This window comes from Micropterus dolomieu, linkage group LG09 (assembly GCF_021292245.1).
Source record: "Micropterus dolomieu isolate WLL.071019.BEF.003 ecotype Adirondacks linkage group LG09, ASM2129224v1, whole genome shotgun sequence".
Lineage (NCBI taxonomy): Eukaryota > Metazoa > Chordata > Actinopteri > Centrarchiformes > Centrarchidae > Micropterus > Micropterus dolomieu.
The window spans coordinates 12,763,148-12,785,301 of NC_060158.1; the positions used below are offsets into that span (position 1 = coordinate 12,763,148).

The following is a 22,154-nucleotide window of genomic DNA, read 5'->3' on the forward strand; positions in this document are numbered from 1 at the left end:
ACCTTTTCCAGAGTGCTCTGGACCTCAGACTGGGCCGAAGGTTTACCTTCCAACAAGACAATGACCCTAAGCACACCGCTAAAATAACGAAGGAGTGGCTTCACAACAACTCCGTGGCTGTTCTTGAATGGCCCAGCCAGAGCCCTGACTTAAACCCAATTGAGCATCTCTGGAGAGACCTGAAAATGGCTGTCCACCAACGTTTACCATCCAACCTGACAGAACTGGAGAGGATCTGCAAGGAGGAATGGCAGAGGATACCCAAATCCAGATGTGAAAAACTTGTTGCATCTTTCCCAAAACGACTCATGGCTGTATTAGATCAAAAGGGTGCTTCTACTAAATACTGAGCAAAGGGTCTGAATACTTATGACCATGTGATATTTCAGTTTTTCTTTTTTAATAAATTTGCTAAAATTTCTACATTTCTGTTTTTTTCTGTCAAGATGGGGTGCTGAGTGTACATTACTGAGAAATAAATTTTGATGATTTTTGGAAAATGGCTGCAATGAAACAAAGAGTGAAAAATTTAAAGGGGTCTGAATATTTTCCGTAACCACTGTAAGTACTGACCTATGGTGCAAATTATGTGTCCATTTGCAAATGCATGGATGGAGAGACACATGTAGTTGCCAGCATCCGAAATGTTTATAGGAGCCGCTAAGAGTCCAGTGTCTCCACCGAGTATCCACTTATGTAAGACCAACTGTTTTCTTCCGCTAATCTAAAGGATCTTTATTGTCCACAAATACGGAAATTTGTCTTTGGCTTCACAGGGTGGTTAAATTTAGATTACCACAGAAAATATTTACAGGATCACATGAACCCAATTATGGAGTTTTTCATGGCTACATAATCAATCACAAATTAAACAAACTTGTTGCACTATTGGCTGTCAAAATGGAAACCATTTTTTCCTGCATAATACTGATGAATAAGACTATGTCTATGATAAAAGGAACTGGCCAAATAATTGAATTAGAAAATTACATGTTTACAAATGTGCTCATTTCATATTAGTGTATAACCGACATCAACAAGAGAGAATAGAAGGAATCTGCATTCAAATCTCAATTAGACTATGCCAACTCCTGGCCAAGTGACCCAATTATGATAATGGGAACACAACTCATTATACCAAGAGCCAAATGTGAGGTTGGTAGATCATCAGGTTATATCAGGATTGACTAGCTTCAGCCTGAAATGAAATGAGAATGTTTAGCAGCTACCCCTGCCTTAACTTAATAACAGTGAGCCTTTATTAACCAACATTCATTCAAATCAGTCTGACTGTCAAAAATAAATTTGTCTGGTCACATACAACTGTAACATAAAGCTGTTGGAAAATTATTAAATGTGTTGTCCACAATATATCCAGTCATCATAATACATACCTTGCGAGATACATAATGTAATGAGCTTTAAAATAGTTTTCACTTGTTACATATCACTACGGCTATGTCAATAACTAAAAGGGGACAATAAGCGGCATTCCTAAACCCAAAGATTTATTTTAATGTGATTTAAGACAGTGAAAAGCAGCAAATATTCACATTTAAGAGCTGGAAACACAATATCATATCACATCAATTTAATTTTTTGGCAACAATTCATCGATTAACTGAATTATTTAACTAATTATTTCATCTTCAATTAGAAGAGCTGGTACAAGAATACAAGAATTTCCTTTATGATGTAAAGACTGCCCGAAAAGGAATCAAAATAAAATTATTTTGTCCCCTGACATCAGAGTATACATAATTTTGAATGCATTAGTAAAACTGCCTTGGACAAACCGCACAGCTACATGACATCAGAGGTCACCGTCTTTGTCACTTACATCGAGGAACCTCCTGTTCTTCTCCAGCTGTTTCTCCAGAGCTTGGATCTGCTGCTGGAGGTCTCCGCTCTCTGTCCGCTGAGCGTGCTCCAGCTCGATCACCTTGTTGACCTGCTCCTCCAGCTCCGCCTCCAGCAGCTTCACCTGCTTCAGGAGGTCGGTGTTCTCCTTCTCCGCCTGACGCTGGACCTCCACCTTCTCTTTCATCAGCTTCTCGGTCTCCTCCAGCAGGTCTACAGAGTAAAGTGGAGGAGGGGTGAGAGGTTAGGTACCACTGCCTGTCAAATAAAGGCGGCTAACTTTAGGTAATTATTCATTCAGGTTTGATTTCGGTGACAAACAGAATGCTGAGATGGAGCTAAGGAAGAGCCTGAAGTCTGTGAGCCATGTGATTAGATTAAATGCAAATTTTTCCATGTTGTAAAAAATAATAATCAACTTTCTTCATTGAAATGATGCAATTTTAATATAATGTGGTCACTTTTAGAGCTCCATCTGAATACATGGCTAAACTCAGACTCCTCCAACATCTCAATCAACTTTCCAACAATAATGCCACGAACATGATTTCCCATCATGATGCCTCTTTGCCCCTCCGCTACCTTTCAGTGAACAACCCACACCGGTTTACCCAGGATCAAATCCCCCAGGATTAGTGCAAAAGTAACAAGGTGAGAGAGTGCAAATGACAGAACAAACACGTGGACAGCCCGGACATTGCAATATCCATGCCCAATAAGCATTTACAGGCAGGGGAGAGGGACTTCCTGAACGGCCAATCATCTCACTCAAAGAAATGCTGTAAGCACAGCATCTACAGAATTTAAAGAATATATACTTATTAAAAAACATAGCTCAAATTATAGTGTAGATGATTGACAATTAGGAAATAATGACTACATATGGGCGTCTGAAGATTACTTTAATTTCATCATGCTAAAAATGAGTGCTAACACTGACTCCAAGACATTAAAAGTAACAAACCAAGACACAAATCAATCAAAATGAAAAGCTGAAGCTGAAGGTTAGTGATTGAATTGAGTGAGTTTGTGAGCCCATAGCAAGCAAGCTCCAAGCTTTGTTGGTGAGTTGCCGGAGTTGGGTTAGAGAGAAATACTGTCAGCTACAGTAGACAATTATTAGAACATACAGTAGATATGACTGAGCCATGCTCAAAGTGGACACACCTGCTTCAGGTGCTGCAACCATTGCAGCTTCAACTAGGCCTACAGGAGAATAAGAAAGCACAGGAATGTAACATGCTCTTGTTTTTGTCATGAACAGGACAACCGGTAGAAAAAGAAGTGAAAAGGGTGAAGATAGAATGAAAGTGCTTTTCTGTTCACAGTAGTAAGTTAAGGCTGTAGAAAGGATGCTGTGAAAGGGAAAGGTTTCTGAAATCGCCCATTTGGTTTACATCCTTAGATACAGAATACTCACCATTTTATCAGACAATGTACTCATGGGATACCTTTTTGATAATACAGGGGTTGTAATGCAGAATTAGCAGATTCAGCTATCAAGCTTCATGTTTCTGGAACCTTTCTTGGCAATTACCTGTAAATGTATGATTTGAGGCACACAAGTACAGGTAGCAAGTATTTAAAAAAAATGTAGATACGATCAAAGACTTGCCTCTGCGTTGTTACACTACAAACATTTTTTATTGGCTTTTGACCCTTGGTCAGAATTCCTGTCACTCATTATGGCTCATGCATTTTTGTTTCATTTTCACAGCAACACAATAACTACAAAATAAATCAATAAGAACGCAGAGCACCTTTAAAACAGAACTGCAGCCCTTTTCCAAGAAACCAGTACCTATAGATGCAGTTCTAGGTATTGTATACTGTCAATCAATTATTTTGAAAGAGGAGCTAAAGACACTGATTACAACTACTGTATGACATGCAGCTGACACTGACTCTGGGTTAATAATTTACACTAATCATTCACACTAATCTTGCTGTCAGGTAAAATACAAGGAGCAATTAATGTTTTAATTTCGGTAATAAAGCTACTTTTGATCTTGTTTTTATTAATATAACTACACCAAACAAACTGTTACTTGAAACTTGAGTTTTGACAAAGAGAACAGACAACCTTCACCCAAGAGGTGAGATTTAGTATTTTTGTTCCTTTTTGCTAGGATGTCTATAATTAAGTTCACAAAATACAGACTACACTAGATGTTCAGACCAAGTTGAATAAATAAATTTCCAAATATTTTCACTGTGAGTGGGCTAATAAAGATGTGTATATATTATGGGATACATACGAAGCTCACGGGGCCCAGCATGCTCCCTCATGGCATCTTGTTGGCGTGACAGCAGCTCCCGCTCCTCCTGCATCTGAAGCCTCTCCTGCTCCAACTCGTGCAGACGGCTACCTGTTACCTGCATGGAGAAATGATCTTCAGCTACAGACTTGCAGAAAACTCTACACACTCTACTGTGTAAGTTAAATGTAAATATATGTTGTTATGGCAATATTTTACATTTTCCTAATTGTAAAGATATATTTGGCTTTGGCTACACAGACAATACTTGTTAGCGGGATCAATTTATTGTGGGTTTTGGCTTAGAATAGAACACCATAAGACTTATCCTTGACTATAGGACTATAGCACTATAGGCTGGATATATACATGATGATACATGAATATGACACCAAAGAGAATCAAAACTACATCACATCTTACATTTTATTTTACACGTACACATTTTAACTGGCTTGAAATCAACCTCAAGCACTTACTCGTGAGTCGCTACTGAACTGAGCCCGAGGCAAAAATTCTAAAAGCTGCAGCTGGAATGCCTCACCTGCAGCTCTTGCTCGAGGATCAGATGGAGCTCTTCCTTCTGACGCAACTGCTCCTCTAACGCAGCCCGCTCATCCGTGTAGCCGTCAATCAGACCTGAATGTGGACAAAGCAAGAGAAGGACAGCTGTAAAGGCCGCTTTAATAGAAACTATTAAGAGTTTTTGCATTGTTCTTACACTCCCATTCTTGCAATCAATTAACAGAAGATAGGAATGACGGCAGCCACCCATACTGTATGAATGAGCACTTAACAGCGGGATACAAAATCCAAGGTTACCGACAACACAACAGTGCGCAAAACATACGTACATAAACGCAGAGGCGAACACAAGTGAGCATGTCTGACCTATTTTGCTTGACATGCAGCACAAAACCGAGCTGTAAACACAAAGAAATGCTCAATAATTACTGTACTGCTCGGTCACAGGTCAGCAAGCATGAAGCACCAGAATGGTTTTCAGTTCATAGTTACAGGAAAGGGGGTACACACACACACACACACACACACACGATAATTTATTAATTACTGTAAATGCAACTCTTGCGCAGAATGAGAGCCATTCTAAGGTAAAATTTGTGACATGATTCTTGTTTGCAATGTTCAATGCGTTTTATTTAAAACAGAGAGGCAGAAGGTAAATGTCACCTGTGTGGTCAGGAGATAACTATTATTACAGACATCTAAGCAGGAACCAAAGCTGTGTGTAAAGTTTGCCTAAGGAGGGATTCCTCCATGATACACAGCCATGAACAGGATTACTGGCTAAAAAAACAATGTCCACTAACTACACAGAGCTCTCTTGGGAATCTAATTCGATTTACTCTACAACACAATAATTCAATTTCTTAATATTGTCCAACTTTGTCAAATTCCTGATTCAAATATAACAAAAGCTGACTTTTCATCCGGTTAAGTGTTTTCACAGACTACCTGATAATACTTTCCATCAATTAGCGAAGAGGATCTTTTTTCCAGGTTGAGCCTGTCTCTTGGGTTCATTTAAAACCAGTTTGAAAAGGCCACACCCAGACCTTTTATTTGTGTGGATCACCCAGACAAAAGTATTTGCAAGTATTTGATTTCAAGCACTCCCTAAAAGTAAAGAAAAAGAAGCATGCCGCATGACCAGATGTGTCTGTAACTCTTTTATATGAAATGACAGGTTGACAGCTTGGGGTGTAACATTGATTCTCCGTAAGGGCTCAGAGAAATTGTGAATGCCTAATAGACTAAAGATGACGAATCGAGAAAAAAATTTACAAAATAATTGTTAGTTGCAGCCTCTCTACAGTTTGCCACATGGTCTTCTTCTATAAAACTATAACACTTTATGCGACAGCAAATATTTGCTGTTCTTCAGCACCTCTAAAGGATTACAGAAAACAAACATACTACTCAAGTAAAAGACAATATACGATTAGTAACAGCTATAAACTCACCACTGTGTCCACAAAGCAAGAAAGAAAGATGACTGTTGTACTGTACATTAGCCAAATATCTGAGAGGGACCTAAAAACAGTCGACTGGGTTTGGTGTGTGAGAGAGCGGATGTGGTTGTTAACAGCTGACCCTCATGGACCAGCTGTCTCTGACAAGGACAGGACATTGAGCTCTGATCTGTCGTAGTACTTAAACTGATGGCCGTTGTCTCACATCTCCAGACATCTCCAGACACAAACCCTCATGATTCAGATGTCACACGTGTAATCAGACGTTCAAACACAAATCAGAGACAGGGCTGACAAACAGAAATGACCATTTGTCGATTTCTCACCACAGATGGTCTCACACTTTCCCTTTCACACAGCTGATCCCATCACTCCCTCTAACACCCCCCTCCCCACAAACACATGCAAACATGCCTTTTCACTTAAGTGCCTTATGCTCACTGTCTTCCATAATCATTCTGACATAAAGGCGCACATCATCAATTGGAGAGCCCATAGAGTAACAGTAACTGAATTTCTTCCTGTTGCATTGAAGAAGATGGCTTGTAGAAGCTGCAAACAGTAGATCCAGAAGAAAAAAACTCACCCTCAGCCCGGTGAAGCTCCAGAGCCAGCTGCTCGCGTGCCCGGGCCTCCTCGGACAACCTCTCCTGCAACTCCTCCTGCTTCTGCAGCAGCTCGTTCATCTCCTGGTTGTGGCGGAAGGACTCCCGCATCAGCTCAGTCTGGGTCATCCGGGCATGTTCAAGCTGAGAGGGAAAGAGATGGTGTCACACAAGTAGGAAGAACGACTGGCCTATGCATTAAATAAGTTTTAGAGGAACATGGCCCCTAATGGTGCACGCCATCGATTTTACACATGAAGATCAGTTAACTCGTCAAATGGAGAACAATTCATGAGGTGAAAACTGCTGTATAATTTTTGTGGCATTTTCATCAGGGTAACCTCGGCTTGTGCTTGACACCAGAAAGCCTGTATTACAGATTGAAGATGTGGGGTTTGAAAGAAGTGTCCATTTAGGAGACAGGGGTAGACGCTATTCTGCTGTAAAATCGAGTATTTTTGCTTGGAAAGATCTCACAGTCAGGATATCTCAGCCTTTGCTGCATTGATTTTAACCAGTCTTTTATAATTAGTTCTAAAATCACTGGATCACCTCATTAAACCTTGGGAAAGTATCTATCATGTAAAATGAGCCAGTAATGACACCAAATGTCAGAGGTGATGTTACGGTATACAGCTACATTTCTCCACTGTGAACTTTCACACGACATGAGAGAAGGTAAAAGCAACTTTCTTTTCGTTCTAGTATGGAAATGGAGCATGGCCATAAATTAATTCTACCGCTTATCATTTAATGCTTTCAGCTGAATCGCATTTTGACTATTGATCATATAATTTCACTACAAATTTCTGTTGCGCAGTTGAACTTAAGTTCTTGTGTAATTCATAACAGTAGACCACAGTTTGTTGCTTTCGATGTCCATGTGATTATTTGACACATTCTTTTATACATATTTACCATGAACATGATATGTATAATGTTGTTTAATGATAATGATTTCAACCATATCCTCCAGCCCATTAGAAAAACAGATTTTGTCTACTTACTATATGAGGTAGATTGTAGTTCATTACTAATATGATTCATTTTAAATAAATCAAGTTAAGCAGGTTATTATTTTTTTTACGTAAATTAGAAAAGCATTTTGTTGCCACCTTTAAGAATATACTACTATTACAAATAGTTTGACAGCACAGTTTATGCATAATGTGCAAGGTTTTCAAGACAGACTTCAATATAAGTGCACTGGCATATCACAAAAAGGGCAACTTGTACAAAAGTCAATAATAAAATGAGATTATCTGCAGATGTTACGGATAATGATATCATTTGTATTATGACCCTCTGGTTAGGTCACAGAAGGCATCATTTCCTTGTGGCACAGTTATGAAATCATAATGCAATTACGCTTCAGCATGCTCACATTCATCCCACAGTAACAGTACTTTTCATAGATTTTCATATCTCCCTGAGCAGAGGTCTTACTGTAACATTATGGGAACCAGGAAGTGCTAATGTGACCCTGCCACACAGAAGTCATATAATCATTCACCTACTGTTTCAAAAGCAGGTCAGAAAGAGGTGCAGTGCTCACACGTCAAATGACATTTAGCTTACATCAAATTTGCATGTGCAGATCTGAACTACATAAGAAACAGGCTGTGAAATTGTACCTATAAAATATTAATCAACAGCACTGTTCTCTCCATCCAATGCATACTTTTGGATGTTGCACAAACCCTCTATGAATAATTTAATAACTGGTACAACACAGTTGTATCAGGTGTAAACTTACTGTATAAGGAGGAGTGGGCAGGGAGATTCTGGATATAACCTTAAGAAGGTGACCATTAGTCCTGTGATTGACATGCGAGATCTGAGTCTGCACCACCACAGCATTTTTCTCGTTCAAAGTGCTGCATAGTGGGAAAGGTCGGGGAAGGGGTACACGAGATTCCACCTCGTACACATCCTGGTCCTCCCCTTCCACCCACGTGCTGCTCTGCATGCTGGAGTTCCAGTAAGAGCGATAGGAATCCATAGTAAAGGACGGATGGATGAAGGTTTGTTATGTCGGAGCTGCTTTTCTGGAGTCATCAAAAGAGGTTTCCATTTGCTGTGATCCGTCCGGCTGAGATGCGCAACCGCAACTGAGAATTAAGTCCAATGGGGAATGAAGTAGAGAGCAACGTTGTGGATAGCTCCAAGCAACAGTTTCTATGTGTTTGCCGCACACACAAGAAGAGTAAACAGCATTCGGAGAGGGTGACATTCATGTCACCTTAATCCCATTCTGCCTGGTGGAGGAACAACAAGTTCCAGGTAAATATTGAAAGAGAAAATCATCTGGCAACGGTGAGAATTGTCATGGTCCTACCAAAAGTGTCATTCTCGGCAGCAGGTGGAAGTCACATCTTAGTTTAGCAGCTTAAAGAGCATTCCTGAACAGGGTGGTATGTACACACAAAGGCAAGCATTTTGTCTCTTCGTGTCCTCTTTTGAATATCTCCAACCCTCGCCCTCAGTATTCTCTGACCTTCTTTCTTCAAAGTGAAACCATTTCATACCACTTGGTAAAGCTCACACCCCCACGTCTGCTCCGGCTTGCTCTCTCTGCTCTCTCTCTCTCTCTGGAGATTCATTAACAATACTATGCCGCCGTAGCAACACCGTCCTTCAGGGAAGCCTCGCAGGGGCCCCTTTTAATTGTTTGGTCCAAGCGACAGCGAGCTGAGGGTGAAATGACAGCGCTCGGATCTTAAGTCTTTCCTTTTTACTTCTTCTAGGATTGCTGTCATTCCCTCTCCACGCACGCTCCCATAGGCATACCACAGTATTACTCAGTGGTGCTGGACCCCTCTCTTGTCATGCGAGGTTTACTTACCCTAGCCATGGTACTGTCACTCTGTAACACTCACTTTGCTTCTGTCTACCCACCCCTAAAAAAAAAAAAAAAAACATTAAATCCCAGACTTCCAGGTCAGTTTTCACTCCTCAAAACAAGAGGATTTTTCTTCCACTTCCTACATTGGCTGCACACAGCAGGATACTGTTCAGCGAAAGTGGGAGGGAGGCAGGTGTGGCTTCAGTATTAGAGCCAGAGGGCCAGGTAGGTTTGCAAATAGATCACATGCTCTCCCCATACACACAGATAACCCACAGACAACACACTCCCTTCCCACAAAAAGTTGTCAAACTGGATTCTCTCCCTACGTAGCGGCAGAAAAAAAGCAATTAAGGCGTTCTGACATGCTGCCTCTTGGTCCCACCTACTGTCTCTGTTTGGCATGTCAATCGTCATACTGACTGCACACGAACAATTTCCACATCTCACTGAGGCGTCTCTACGCCACACAATGGGAGTGAGCAGCGAGTGAGCAAACACCTTCCCCAGGCAAATTATTTACAGCAGCAGTTCAATAGAGGCACTTCCAACATTCCTGACCGGCTTGTTACATCAATCTGTCCACGACGCCGCTTCACAAGCAAGACGTGATGACCCACTCACATACAAGATTAATGTATATCAGATCAATAGCAGCAGGAAAATCATTGAACAAACCATTAGAAGCTTTGTTGATTACAAGTTTATTGTGCTGTTAATTGTGTGTACTTAGGAGATGTAAACTGTGTAACATGTAATCTGATTGTAAAAACTAGATGTGGTGTTGAATGGGGCTGCAACAAAAAATAAATAACTGAGTATTTCATTAATCATTTAGACTGTAAAATGTCAGAACGTTGTGAAAAATGCCTATTTTGATGTATATAATTACTTGTTTTGTCTGACCAGCAGTTCAAAACCTACAATCACAGGATATGAAGAAAACCTGCAGATCTCCCTTTTTTAAGCTGGAACCAGTGAATTTTCTGGAAATATATTTAAATGACTATCAAAATCATTGCAGATTAATCGAGTCATCTAGAAGCTCAATTCTTTATTATCATAATAAACCTTTTTAAGTTAAGTAATATATTATAATTCAAAAACGACAAACACAGAAAATCCATTGGGTCTTCATTCTCTATTCTTTTATACAAAATAAATGAAGTGAAGAAAAACCACCAAGAAGACGCCCAAGAAAAAGGCAGAGGGGGCGTATTGTGATAAATGTAGCCTTTAAAAAAAGAAATATTCAAACACTGCACATCCAAATGATTTAATAGATTCAACCAACATGCACTCTGTGGATGATTCAACAACAGTGATGCTCGGCTTGTAATTTCTTTAGGGCTATTTTTAGATCTACAAGATAAAATCCATCTCAGCGTGAGTAACGCATGCGTTTCAGCCAATGGGAAGATGTGCAGTGCAGTCAGTCAGTACAGTAACACATTCAATGGCCTAGTTAAACTCTGTGGGCTGACACTGGACGCAGCGGACGCACTACATGGACAGCCTCAGGGGGGTAGTAAGGGTTGTTCTGCCCAACTGGACTATGATTGGCTGATCCACCAGACAAAAGATTAGTGTAAATAAAGCTCGTATCTATAGGCAACCAGTGGGAATGAGGCAGCTCTTTTGTGTGTGAATTCTAGACAGGCCAACTTTGTTGCTGGCCACATTCTGTAGTCTCATACCCATTATGCTTCCATGAACAGGCGTAGAAACCCATAGGAGGGGGTTAACAGTGTTAAATGATTTGACAAAGGCTAAATGTGTCACTAGAGCTTTCTGTTTATTGGTAACTTTTAGGCAAAAACACATAGGACTGTTCGTGAAGAATTCCTCTGAAATCTAAAACAAAAAAAAGAAAGAAAGAAACCATTTCCCCTGACAAAGGACTATAAACTAGAAATGGAGAACAACAGCATAGGGTATTGAAGTACTGAGAGAATTCTTAAACTGGTTTAGTCAGTCATTGTTTGATTCTATCATCAAAATGCAGGAAAATGTTGTAACTTTAAAAAAATATGTATTTTTAAAAAGGTATGGTTCAAATTTTTGGGAAATATGCTTATTACTGAAAGTTAGATGAGGTGATTTATACCGCTGGCTGTCCCGGTCAATTGCTAGTTCAGCAAACGAAACCCTATAAAATGGCGAATTGTTGTTTTTACACGTTGTGTTTTTTGTACGGATTCATTAGAGATACAGTGTGTTAAATAGTGAGCTACAGGTGCAGATAGGCAGTTTGTTAAGTTTGCAGAGAGCCAGTCTAGTTGTTTTCCCATATTGCTAGTCTTTGTGCTAAACTTCAGCTTCTTACTTACTCAACAGATTCAACAGTCACATCCATCTTCTCATCTCACCTCACCCTCAGCAAAAAGGTCAATAAGCTTGTTTCCCAAAATGTCCAACTATTCACACTGATGCCGTAAGCAGTTTAGCATAATTATTTTATTATAAATAAAAGTTTTAAAATGTTCCGCAAGCTACTGAAAAATGTAATATTTTGGTAAAGAAATTCTACTTTTATATTCAATTATGTTGTGCCTTACAGTAACTCATGATGTGGACTGATAATTTAAACTGAACTGCCATTTTGTTTCACTTTATTCATTAATTTTCTATCTTATATTTCCTTTTTATTTTACATTATTTTATTTTTATTGTCCATTTCAATCACTGAACACAACTGAGATGTAGGTGCCGATTCAGAGGTCTGGTGCAAGGCTAATTCATGGCCAGGTTGCATAATATTTTATACAGCAGCTACCTGTTTGCATAAAACTATAGTCACAAACAAGAACACAAATTATAGTTTACATCCTTAGACTAAACACTATAAGAGTTTCTTAGGTAGCAAAAAGTGCCATACGCAGCAGGACAAGAAAATAAAGCGAGCTACAATGATACATTAATCCCAGACCACGTGACCAAAAATGTTTGGTTTGTACCTGGTTGGTGGTGTCAGTGATGGCCATCAACATCTTCTCCAGAGCCGTTTGGAGTCGGCTGCTGATGCCCATCAAATATTCCTCATTCTCGAGCTGTGTCCCCGCCCCCAGCAGCAGGTTTTCCATCATCTGCTGGGACATCTCCAGACCCTCATCAGCCTCCGTCTCCCCGGACCACAAACTCACATCGTCTGGGCCGGACTCACTGCCCTGGCAACTTTCTGGAGAGTGACCTGGAAAGACCAGAGGAACAGAGCTGAAAACTGTTTTAAACTATTTTATTTTACTTTAGACACATAAACAAAAATACTGTGGTAGAATAATTAGCACAATCATGTTAAATGCTGTTAGAATAATAAATACACAAATATTCAAAGTCATTTGAAGCTCGCATGAATAAATAAATAAATAAATAAATAAATAAATAAATAAATAAATAAATAAAGTGTATGGCTTGGTGTAGGCCAATAACGTTTAAAATATGCTACTCATGAGTAGTTCATATTCATAGCATATTACAATGCAAAGCAGTGCTAAGTGTATAACCATAATAAGGATGTAGGGGCATACATCATCCGGTTCAGATGACACAACGCATTTCATTATTCGACTTTGTAACCTCACCTTCACATTCTCAGAGGAAGGAATATTATGATAGCAGCAGGAAGCAAGACACTGTGTTACTTTGCATGAGAAGGGATTGAGGGATTTGAGTTCACAAAAACCACCATGGTCCATGGTCAAATAAGCAATAATAATAATCAAGCAAATGCAACAAATACATGGCATATTCTAGACGATGTTTTGTCAGCATAAAAACTGATCTGGGCAATTAAAACAAAACTGATATATCAGATTATAGGACAGAATATCTGGAAAATTGTGAATTGAAGCGCATAAGTGTCAGGTATCATGAAAACACATCCAGTCCCGTTTTCTCAGAATGAGCTGTACAGTTCTGTGACATGATGCTAGAAGTAGACTACAAATTGCGCCTCTGTATTTGGTGCTTTTGTGTGTTTTACTGGAATATCGCTGCTGAACGTCATTTGAAGGTAATTTACATAAAAAGTCATGATAAGATAAAGCAATGCCACCACTGCACATACAAATTGTCATGCGGGAACATAATTTGACAAGGACTGACTATAATTTGCCTGCAAACATGTGATTAGACCAGCGGAGACCGTTTACCTAGCATCTGAGAGGGAACTGGAATTTATGTCTGATATGTGAAGCAGTCTGCAACGCAGGAGGAAAAGAGTCTTTTTAAAAAACTTGTGTATTAATAAAACGGGTGTTCAGTTACTGTTAAGGACTGCGTGCCATTTGTCCCACGTGGCTGGGACTACAATTTGTTCCCACAATTTTCAGTTGAAATCTATTTATAGATGTAAATCTGTAAAGTATGTAGCAGAAACTGGCAAAATATTGAATTGCAATCATAAATTTTCAGAATTTATATTTCACTTTAAAGAAAAAAATAGCCTAATGACAGGTTGGTCTATTGATCCACCTTGGGGGCAACCCCACCAGTAAGCAATACTGTAGTTTAGTTGTCCCATATTATGCAAAATCCACTTTTTTATGTCTTTTCAACATAAATATGAGTCCCTGGTGTGTCTAAACCCCGCAAACTATTAGAAAAAAAAATCTTTTCTCTTTATCTCCAGCATCGTCTTTCAGTGAAAGTGTGTGCAGCAAGTTGTTTGAGTTTGGCTCCCTTTTTGACGTCATGAATGGATCTGTCTAGCATAGGACAGCCGCGCCCATCAACACCCAGCGGCCATTCCATCAAGCTAGAGCTGAAAGTTATTCAGTATGCCTCGCAGAAAGTGGTTTTACAGTCATGACGGAAAGGTAAATATTTTCTGGTTTTATTTCTGATGTCCTCTGGCTGCTCTGCCTCAATTATGTGATTTATGAAGTTTCCTGATAGACAGATAGCTCTACTTGTTGCTAATGCTACAGTAACTGCTAGCTGATGCCAACTGTAGCTGCTGTTATTAGCTGGCTCTGAACCAGAGGTCCAAAGCTTCTGTACTAATGTTTGAAAAGTAAACACCAACACACCCCCAGAGCACCAAGCTTCCAGTCACCTGGCCTAACTGAGCCAACTAGCTAGCAGCAGGGACCGTTAGCAGTAGTTAGCAGCTAAAGTAACTTCTTACAACAAATAAAGCTATCTCTCCATCAGTAAACTCCGTAAATCATTAAAAGCTGAGTCAGCGCAGCATCAGAGGGAAAACCAGTAAATATGTTCTCCATAAAATCGGATCCAGTTTCACCAGAATCAGTGAATAAAGTTATAAAGTTGCATTTTTGTACAGTAATCAGTGAGGCCTAATCTCGCAGAGCCAGCCTTTTCTCCACATCAATACAGCCTTGTGCCAGCTAGTGCCTGTCCCTCGGCTGGAAGTTGTCCAATTAGAAAAAAGTGGGCTTTTAGGGAGGGAGGCCTTAAAGAGACAGGAACAAAAACGGCTTAAGTCGTATTTGGTCGTGACAACTGTTTAATAACTGATACTACAAACTCCAGACTTGTCCATGGCATCCATTTTGTTTTCTAGTCTGCTGTCTTTTCTTGCTTGCAGCTAACTACCAACATCTGATACAACATATGTGTGTGGGTGGGCAGTTGAACCTGTTGCCCAACACTTAAGACACCAGCATTTACCCCAAACTATTACTTAGACCTGATGTTACTTGCCTGCAGCATAAGGTCTGATGGGCCAGGTAGCTCTCTGTGTGGTGGAGTGGGGCGGTGTCGCCTGTTGCCCTCCGCTGGAAGCAGACAGACTCTGCATGTGGAGGCCCATGGTTTCCTCTGCTGCTGCTGTAGTCTTCAGGACGTCAACCAGCACCTGACTAAGTTTCTCGTTAGCCTTACGCAAGATGTTTCTGAAAGAAGCAAGAGCGGTTATGTTAATAGCAACCACACTAAAGAAGTAGTGTTTGTCACCCAGACCCCACACAGACACACACAGACACGTGAAAGGTTATCATGAAGGAACAATTAAATACATAGCTAGAAAAAGGTAAGAATGTTTAGTGGAGGACAGTTGATTTCACTATTAGGGAACAGTATAACCAGTTTCCTACCTTTCAGTGCTCTTATCGGAGGAGTCTCCATCAGCTCTTATTTTTGACGCCCCTTCCTCTTCCTCAGCTTCTTCTTGACTGTCTTCTGTCTTCTTTAAGGGCTGAACAGGCAGGAGAGAGAAGACAGACAGCAGCCCCGTCATTGCAAAGTTGGAGTTGGATAAACAGACTCCAGAAAACTCTGGCAGCAAACAAGTGTGGCTGAATGTGTGACCACCATTAGTAAAAGTGAATTCAAATAAGGCACAGCGAGGCGCACACATACACACCCCTCTTTAATGAGCACACAGACACACAAACACATAGACGCACTTCTAGCTCCTTTGGAGCCGGGAGAAACACTACTGTCTTTGTGCTGCTATGGCAACAGGTGCACCTGAGGCGCAGCAACTCGCAGAGGTGATAGCTCCACCTCCTGGAAGAACAGCAGAAATGCAGCTCTGCTTCTCCAGTCACTTCACTCCCAGACACTGTACTGTGCCCAGACTGCAGATGGGTGAGGCTGGCACTGATTTCAGTCAAAGAATCACTTCTTTAGACAGATACGCTTTGAATGACACTTTTTTTTTAATACCTTCCACTGCTGTAAACTCAGAGATCAGAACATCAAATATGCCTGTAAAGCTTAAACATGATTGAGATAGAAATGTTCCCTTTTCTGGTAATTATTTTTGACTCTACATTTTGTGGTAATGTAGCACTGGATTCTATTATACTGAAAGATGTTTATAATGTTTTGTCCATCACAATGTACAGACATTAACATGCTAATTGTTTACATTTCTTAAGTCAAGTTAAGTCTTTATTCGTTATAGCTCTATAATATCAGCTAATTTTTGTATTAAAATGCATTAAAACATAAACTGATGTTTCATCATTTATAATCTCATCTCTTGTAAACTTGAGAACTTAAACCTACAATGTCAGAATTTAAAATCGTGAACTGCTTCATCCATATATTTTGGGCCTTGAGAACACATCATCTTTATACTGGCGGTGTCTTAACAAGATCGTTCTGGCTTTCTATGTCACGATTATCAACCTTCAGTTTATTTTCTGTGGCTCAACTCCAATGTACACCGTGGTGGAATTCCTGGTGCTGCGAAGGAGAAAACAACATAATGCATGTAAACATCTCAATTAAGTGTTGTCAGAGTAAGTCCAGAGGCATTTCATCTGAGCCAATTACTGGAGCAACCTAAGACCATTGTTTAAACTTACTGAATCACGACCCAGAGTGAGAGAGAGAGCAACCCATCTCACAAAGAAAAATGAACCTGACAGCCACTGCTAACATGCAGTTAAAGCCTAATCATGCAATAAATGGTTAGTGAAAGCCTTATATGCCCTGGGATTAATTCTCATTCAAGGAATAAGAAGTGATTTAAAAAAGCAATCCTTAATCAACATGAGGAAACCAGTGCACGCAGAGTAGAAAGTATGCATGATCAAGAAGGGAAATGTTTGTGGATAAACAAATGTGCTTCCGGTGAAATTATTAAACTATTTCTACTCTGATATTGGGAGTGGTTGTGTTTGATGATGATATGAAAATATGAAAATAAATGTTCCACTGCATGTTACTAACTTAGATCAGTAATGAAAGACTCAAATCATCAAGACTCAATTTACTGTACAGTTAGGATGCTGTAGCCTTCTTAAAGAGAAGAGTGAGGATGTGTGTGTGTGTACATCTTGTTCCCCCTTTTATTGTGCTGTGTGGGTGAACAGTGTTGCACAGTAATTCAAATTACTGTAATATTATAGGAAGCTAGAATAGTTGTTCTAGCTTTCAAGAATTCAACAAGAACAGAACACCCCACTCTGCACATACAGAGTGAATTCATCTTACTGCAAATTACAGAAACATGTTGCTGCATTGTTTTGCTCTTGGATCCGGGCTCAAACACAAGAAGATAAAAGCGCTTTAACCACATTAATAACTGCAATCAAATATTTTCATTGGAGTCAATGATTATGTCAAAACAAAATCCCTGTGAGTAGGTAAAAAGCAGTGGATAATGTTAATGTTAGCTTAAGCATACATAATCAAAGAGTGGTCGATGCAACACCTGCATTGCGACACAATGCATCTGAAAATGAATGACACAGCAGTAATGAATGAATTTTCCCAGATGAAATGAATGGAATCTGTGCAGCGTGGTGAAAGTGGACAGTAAATCAACACATTACACGTGACAGCTCAGTTTGTGTCACTGACCTGCTCAGGTCCGGGTTCGGATTTCTGCAGCTCCTCTTTTAACTTTCTGATCTCGGCGTTCCTCTCCTCCAGCTCCCTCTCCAGTCTCTCCTTCTCCACCTCCTCCAGCCAGGCCCCTGAAGCGAGGGAACTTCTGGGGGTCCCCTCCTCGTTCTCCCTCTCCTTTGACTCCTCTTCATCCGGCTGGGTCTGCATGGAGGTGCACCTCTGGCATGCACGCTTGTTGATTCGAGCCAGCTCAGTCTGCTGTGCAAACTCAACGGACATCTGGACTATTGCCTGTCGGAAAATATGGATCCAGAGATCATGTGTCTTAGGACTCTTTTTGATACAGAGATGCACAGATACAAGAGTGCTGATAGAAATCTGGGATGAAATTTATTTATTTAGAAAATAACTAGCTTCTATTTTGATTATTTATTTTATTTATCATTCTGCTGAATATTGTCTCAATTAACTGATTAGCTGTTTGGGCTAAACTTTCCCAGAGCCCGGACAACACTTTTAAATGTCTTATTTTGTCCAACCTGTAGTCCACAACCAAAATATATTCCATTTACTATCACAAAAGACTAAGAAAACAAGCAAATATTCATATTTAAGAAGCTGGTTTGATTAATCGATTATTGATTCACTGACTGTTCATTTCAGCTCCAACTGCATCCTTTCAGTTCAATCAAACTTAATGCAATCTTTTTCTGTTACCAGTTATATTGTCACCTACCTTGGCAACTTCTTCCTCCACTCTTTCCCAGTCTTGTCTCTCTTCCAGCGGGACTTGTGCAGCCGCCCCGAGGCTCTCACTGGAAATTCCAGCACCGTTAATACCGTTGAGATCCTGCTCCTTCTCTTCACTCTCTTCCTGGCGCTCTCCTCTTTCCCACTCCTTTTGCCTTTCCTCTCTCAGTCTCCTCAGCTCCCTGCTGTGCTGCTCTTTGAGAGCACCTACTTCTTGGACATACTTGTGGTAGAGAGCTTTCTTCAGCGCCTGCAGCTGTGCCGTCAGGCCCGCAGACCTGGCAGGCCAGGGCAACTCCACACCTCCCTCTGACAATTCCCCCTCACCCAGGTCCTGTGAAGGGCGAATAAAGCAGAAAAGACAAAGAAAGCTACAAATTACAAAATTAAACCTAATGTAACAGATAACAGCAGGTGTAGTGTGTTTAAATGAGGCAGAAACTAAATATGAAGTTACAGACAAAAAAAGTTCCTCAAGTCTGTTCCTAAAATAAACGGGTCCTCTTTACTGTAGCTAAACCCCGCCCACCGTATAACCACTATTAAATAATAAGTTTTGTTCCCTCCCCCCCGGGATTACATTGCAGCTACACTTTCCCTGAACACACTACCACTGTCTTGTGATGAATCCTTGTCTTGTCTGTTTCACGGTAATTCAGCTTCTTCAGTACCACTCGCCTCAAGACTAACATTTCCAGCCCAAACAAACATTGTTGCCCTCAATTTTTTATTTTTTTTTGCAGTTTCTCTCCCGTTCTTGCTCTTTCTGTGCTTCTATGAATCTTCTACTGTCCTATCTTCCTCTCCGATCTCTGCATGAGGATGCAAGAGTCGCAGTCACGCGAGGTGTGGGATCCTGAGTTTGGAGGGAGAGAAAGTCAAACCAAGACACGATGGAAGTTGGACTGACATGAGTGATAGATGGCTTAAAAGGAGTGCAGCTCATTCACGCAAGACAGAATCCTCCTTTCATACAGCCGCCGACACTAAAGACACGCTAAAAAAGTTACGTAACGTCCAAACCTTTTAATCGTTAAGATGTAGGGCCTTTAACAATGCTGCTTCTGGAGCAAAGCCGTGGATTTAGGGCACGTTTTAGCCTCTAGGCTGCAAACGCCCCCTCCCACCCACCCTTACTGTCATAGCGTCTTAATGCATGTACCCGTTTCAGCTCATTGTAAGATGTGATGCATGTGACATGGAAGATTTAGATAAGACCAAACCTTTAGTAGTTCCTCTCTGTGCTCCTCAGTCCTCTCAGAGCTGGACTCTGGAACACTGGACAGGCAGAAAGAGAACACACAATGTCAAAATTCATTGTTCTACAACCTGAAATAAGTTTGATTTTTTTCTTACTTCTTTTTAAAATGACCTACCTATAAAACAGTTACAAAGCTTTTCTTGCAAGGTAAGTATGAATTTGATAAATATGATGATTACTGAGCGATGAGGTTAATCGATTGGGTTTATAAACAACAAATACTATATTAATAAGACAATATAAAAATATTTAATTAAAATAACATTTAAATTCCAAAAGTATTAATGAAACTGAAGTGATTACATAACTTGGGCTGCAACTAATGATTGATTTTCATTATCAGTTCAAATGCCAATTATATTCTTAATTAATCTTTTTGTCAACAAAATGTCAGAAAATACAGAAAACGTTCTAATTATAATTTCCTGGAATCCGTGGTGGTGGCCAACCACAACACTCCAAAACCAAAATATATTAAGTTTACTATAATATGTGACAATAACTGAAACAATAATTGTGTTATATAGAAGATTTGGGTTTCAGCTCTAGATGTAACAAATACACAGCCCCTTAAAAACGCCTGGAACCATTGCAGAAATTAATGTAAATGGACATAAATATTACATGTACTCTATAATAATATACCATATCTGTGCATTATATATGTGACTGTAAAAGGAAACATTGATCTCCTTTTTCCTCCATAGAACTCTAGCGCTCAGCTGATCACTTCCCTCAGGAAGCAATCTGGAAGGCTGAAAAGTTAAAAACGTTAATAGGTTAGAGGGCTAACAAAAGGCATGAACAGCGCTTTAAACAACCTAGTAAATATTTCATTAGTTAAGGCTTTGTTGTTGTCAACTGAACTGGATCAGGCAGTGTCCACGTGCTACACAGGATGCGCAGACCAGCTTCTATTATGGTGCTTTCAGACCAACCGCGAATTTTCGCCTTGGGACGCTTTCCTCACGATAATGTGAATAAACACAACTCGCCATTACTACAACTGTATGAACCCAAAGTAAACATTTTGCTGTGATTAAATAGCAAAAAATGGATCAAACTGATGCCGAAATAACTACAATATGATGCAGATTTGTTAAACATATGAATTCATGCTTTGTAAGGTCTGACAGCGAGACAGCAGGACAACAACTTCTAAAATGTTTGTTTTCTGAATGGAGTTTGGATTGATGAGGGCTATGCTATGGTAACTTAGTCACAGGAAAGTACAATGATAGCTGGAATAAATTTACAGACACATGTTTTCTGAACTCACCAGGTACTTTAACCTCCTCGCTTTATTTTCTCCAAGTAATGTCCAGTTTTTATATAAATACAAAGTCTTAGTCCGACAGAGCCAACGAGCTAACAACAACACTGGAACCGGATGTGCATGGAAGCTAGCTGCTGAGAAGCTCCAGTGGAAATAAATCAACGTTGAAATCCCAAAACTAAAGTAAAAAGCTAATTCAATAAAAGCAGTCAACTCCGAGCTCCTCCCGCGTGTAAACGGCGTAGTTGTCAGAGCAGAATCGAGACGACTACGGGTGTTTATTTGTCCAATAGCTGCAGCGCTGCTCTCTGCTCCTCTTCTCCAAGTTTAGCAGCTCTAAAGCCGGCCAGCAGATTTTCAATCCCCTGCTCTGCCCGGCACTCTCCACACAACGCTCTGAAGCCTCAGTGAGGTACGGACAATCTCAACACTGATAGGCTATCCAAAGCGTCCTGCGACTTCTTTGCTTGAGCTGAAAATATTCAACTCACTGAAATTCCTTCGCGTTGCCAGCCCCGCCCCCTTCGCGTCGCTTCGCGCCGCCCGACAGGAAATCGCGGCTCTACGCGTCTTTGCACTGACTTTGTATGTACAGTGGGTACGGAAAGTATTCAGACCCCTTTAAATTTTTCACTCTTTGTTTCATTGCAGCCATTTTCCAAAAATCAAAAAAGTTCATTTTATTTCTCAGTAATGTACACTCAGCACCCCATCTTGACAGAAAAAAACAGAAATGTAGAAATTTTTGCAAATTTATTAAAAAAGAAAAACTGAAATATCACATGGTCATAAGTATTCAGACCCTTTGCCGTGACACTCATATTTAACTCAGGTGCTGTCTATTTCTTCTGATCATCCTTGAGATGGTTCTACACCTTCATTTGAGTCCAGCTGTGTTTGATTATACTGATTGGACTTGATTAGGAAAGCCACACACCTGTCTATATAAGACCTTACAGCTCACAGTGCATGTCAGAGCAAATGAGAATCATGAGGTCAAAGGAACTGCCTGAAGAGCTCAGAGACAGAATTGTGGC

The 22,154-nt window shown here is 40.2% G+C and overlaps 1 protein-coding gene across 5 annotated transcripts in view; it reads right to left on the reverse strand.

Annotated features, from left to right (window-relative positions):
* Positions 1–22,154, reverse strand: part of akap9 (A kinase (PRKA) anchor protein 9) — a 77,684-nt gene that overhangs the window by 19,176 nt on the left and 36,354 nt on the right. For 4 of the 5 annotated variants that reach the window (XM_046059301.1, XM_046059302.1, XM_046059299.1 and 1 more), the window contains 11 exons: positions 19,804–19,858; positions 18,567–18,914; positions 17,843–18,121; positions 15,622–15,722; positions 15,230–15,420; positions 12,520–12,752; positions 6,699–6,861; positions 4,663–4,757; positions 4,119–4,236; positions 3,028–3,066; positions 1,841–2,073 (listed from right to left, as the gene is read on the reverse strand). In XM_046059301.1, coding sequence (XP_045915257.1) covers positions 1,841–2,073; positions 3,028–3,066; positions 4,119–4,236; positions 4,663–4,757; positions 6,699–6,861; positions 12,520–12,752; positions 15,230–15,420; positions 15,622–15,722; positions 17,843–18,121; positions 18,567–18,914; positions 19,804–19,858 — 1,855 coding nt within the window. The remainder of the gene's footprint in view (positions 1–1,840; positions 2,074–3,027; positions 3,067–4,118; positions 4,237–4,662; positions 4,758–6,698; positions 6,862–12,519; positions 12,753–15,229; positions 15,421–15,621; positions 15,723–17,842; positions 18,122–18,566; positions 18,915–19,803; positions 19,859–22,154) is intronic. The other variant, XM_046059300.1, reaches the window with a different exon arrangement.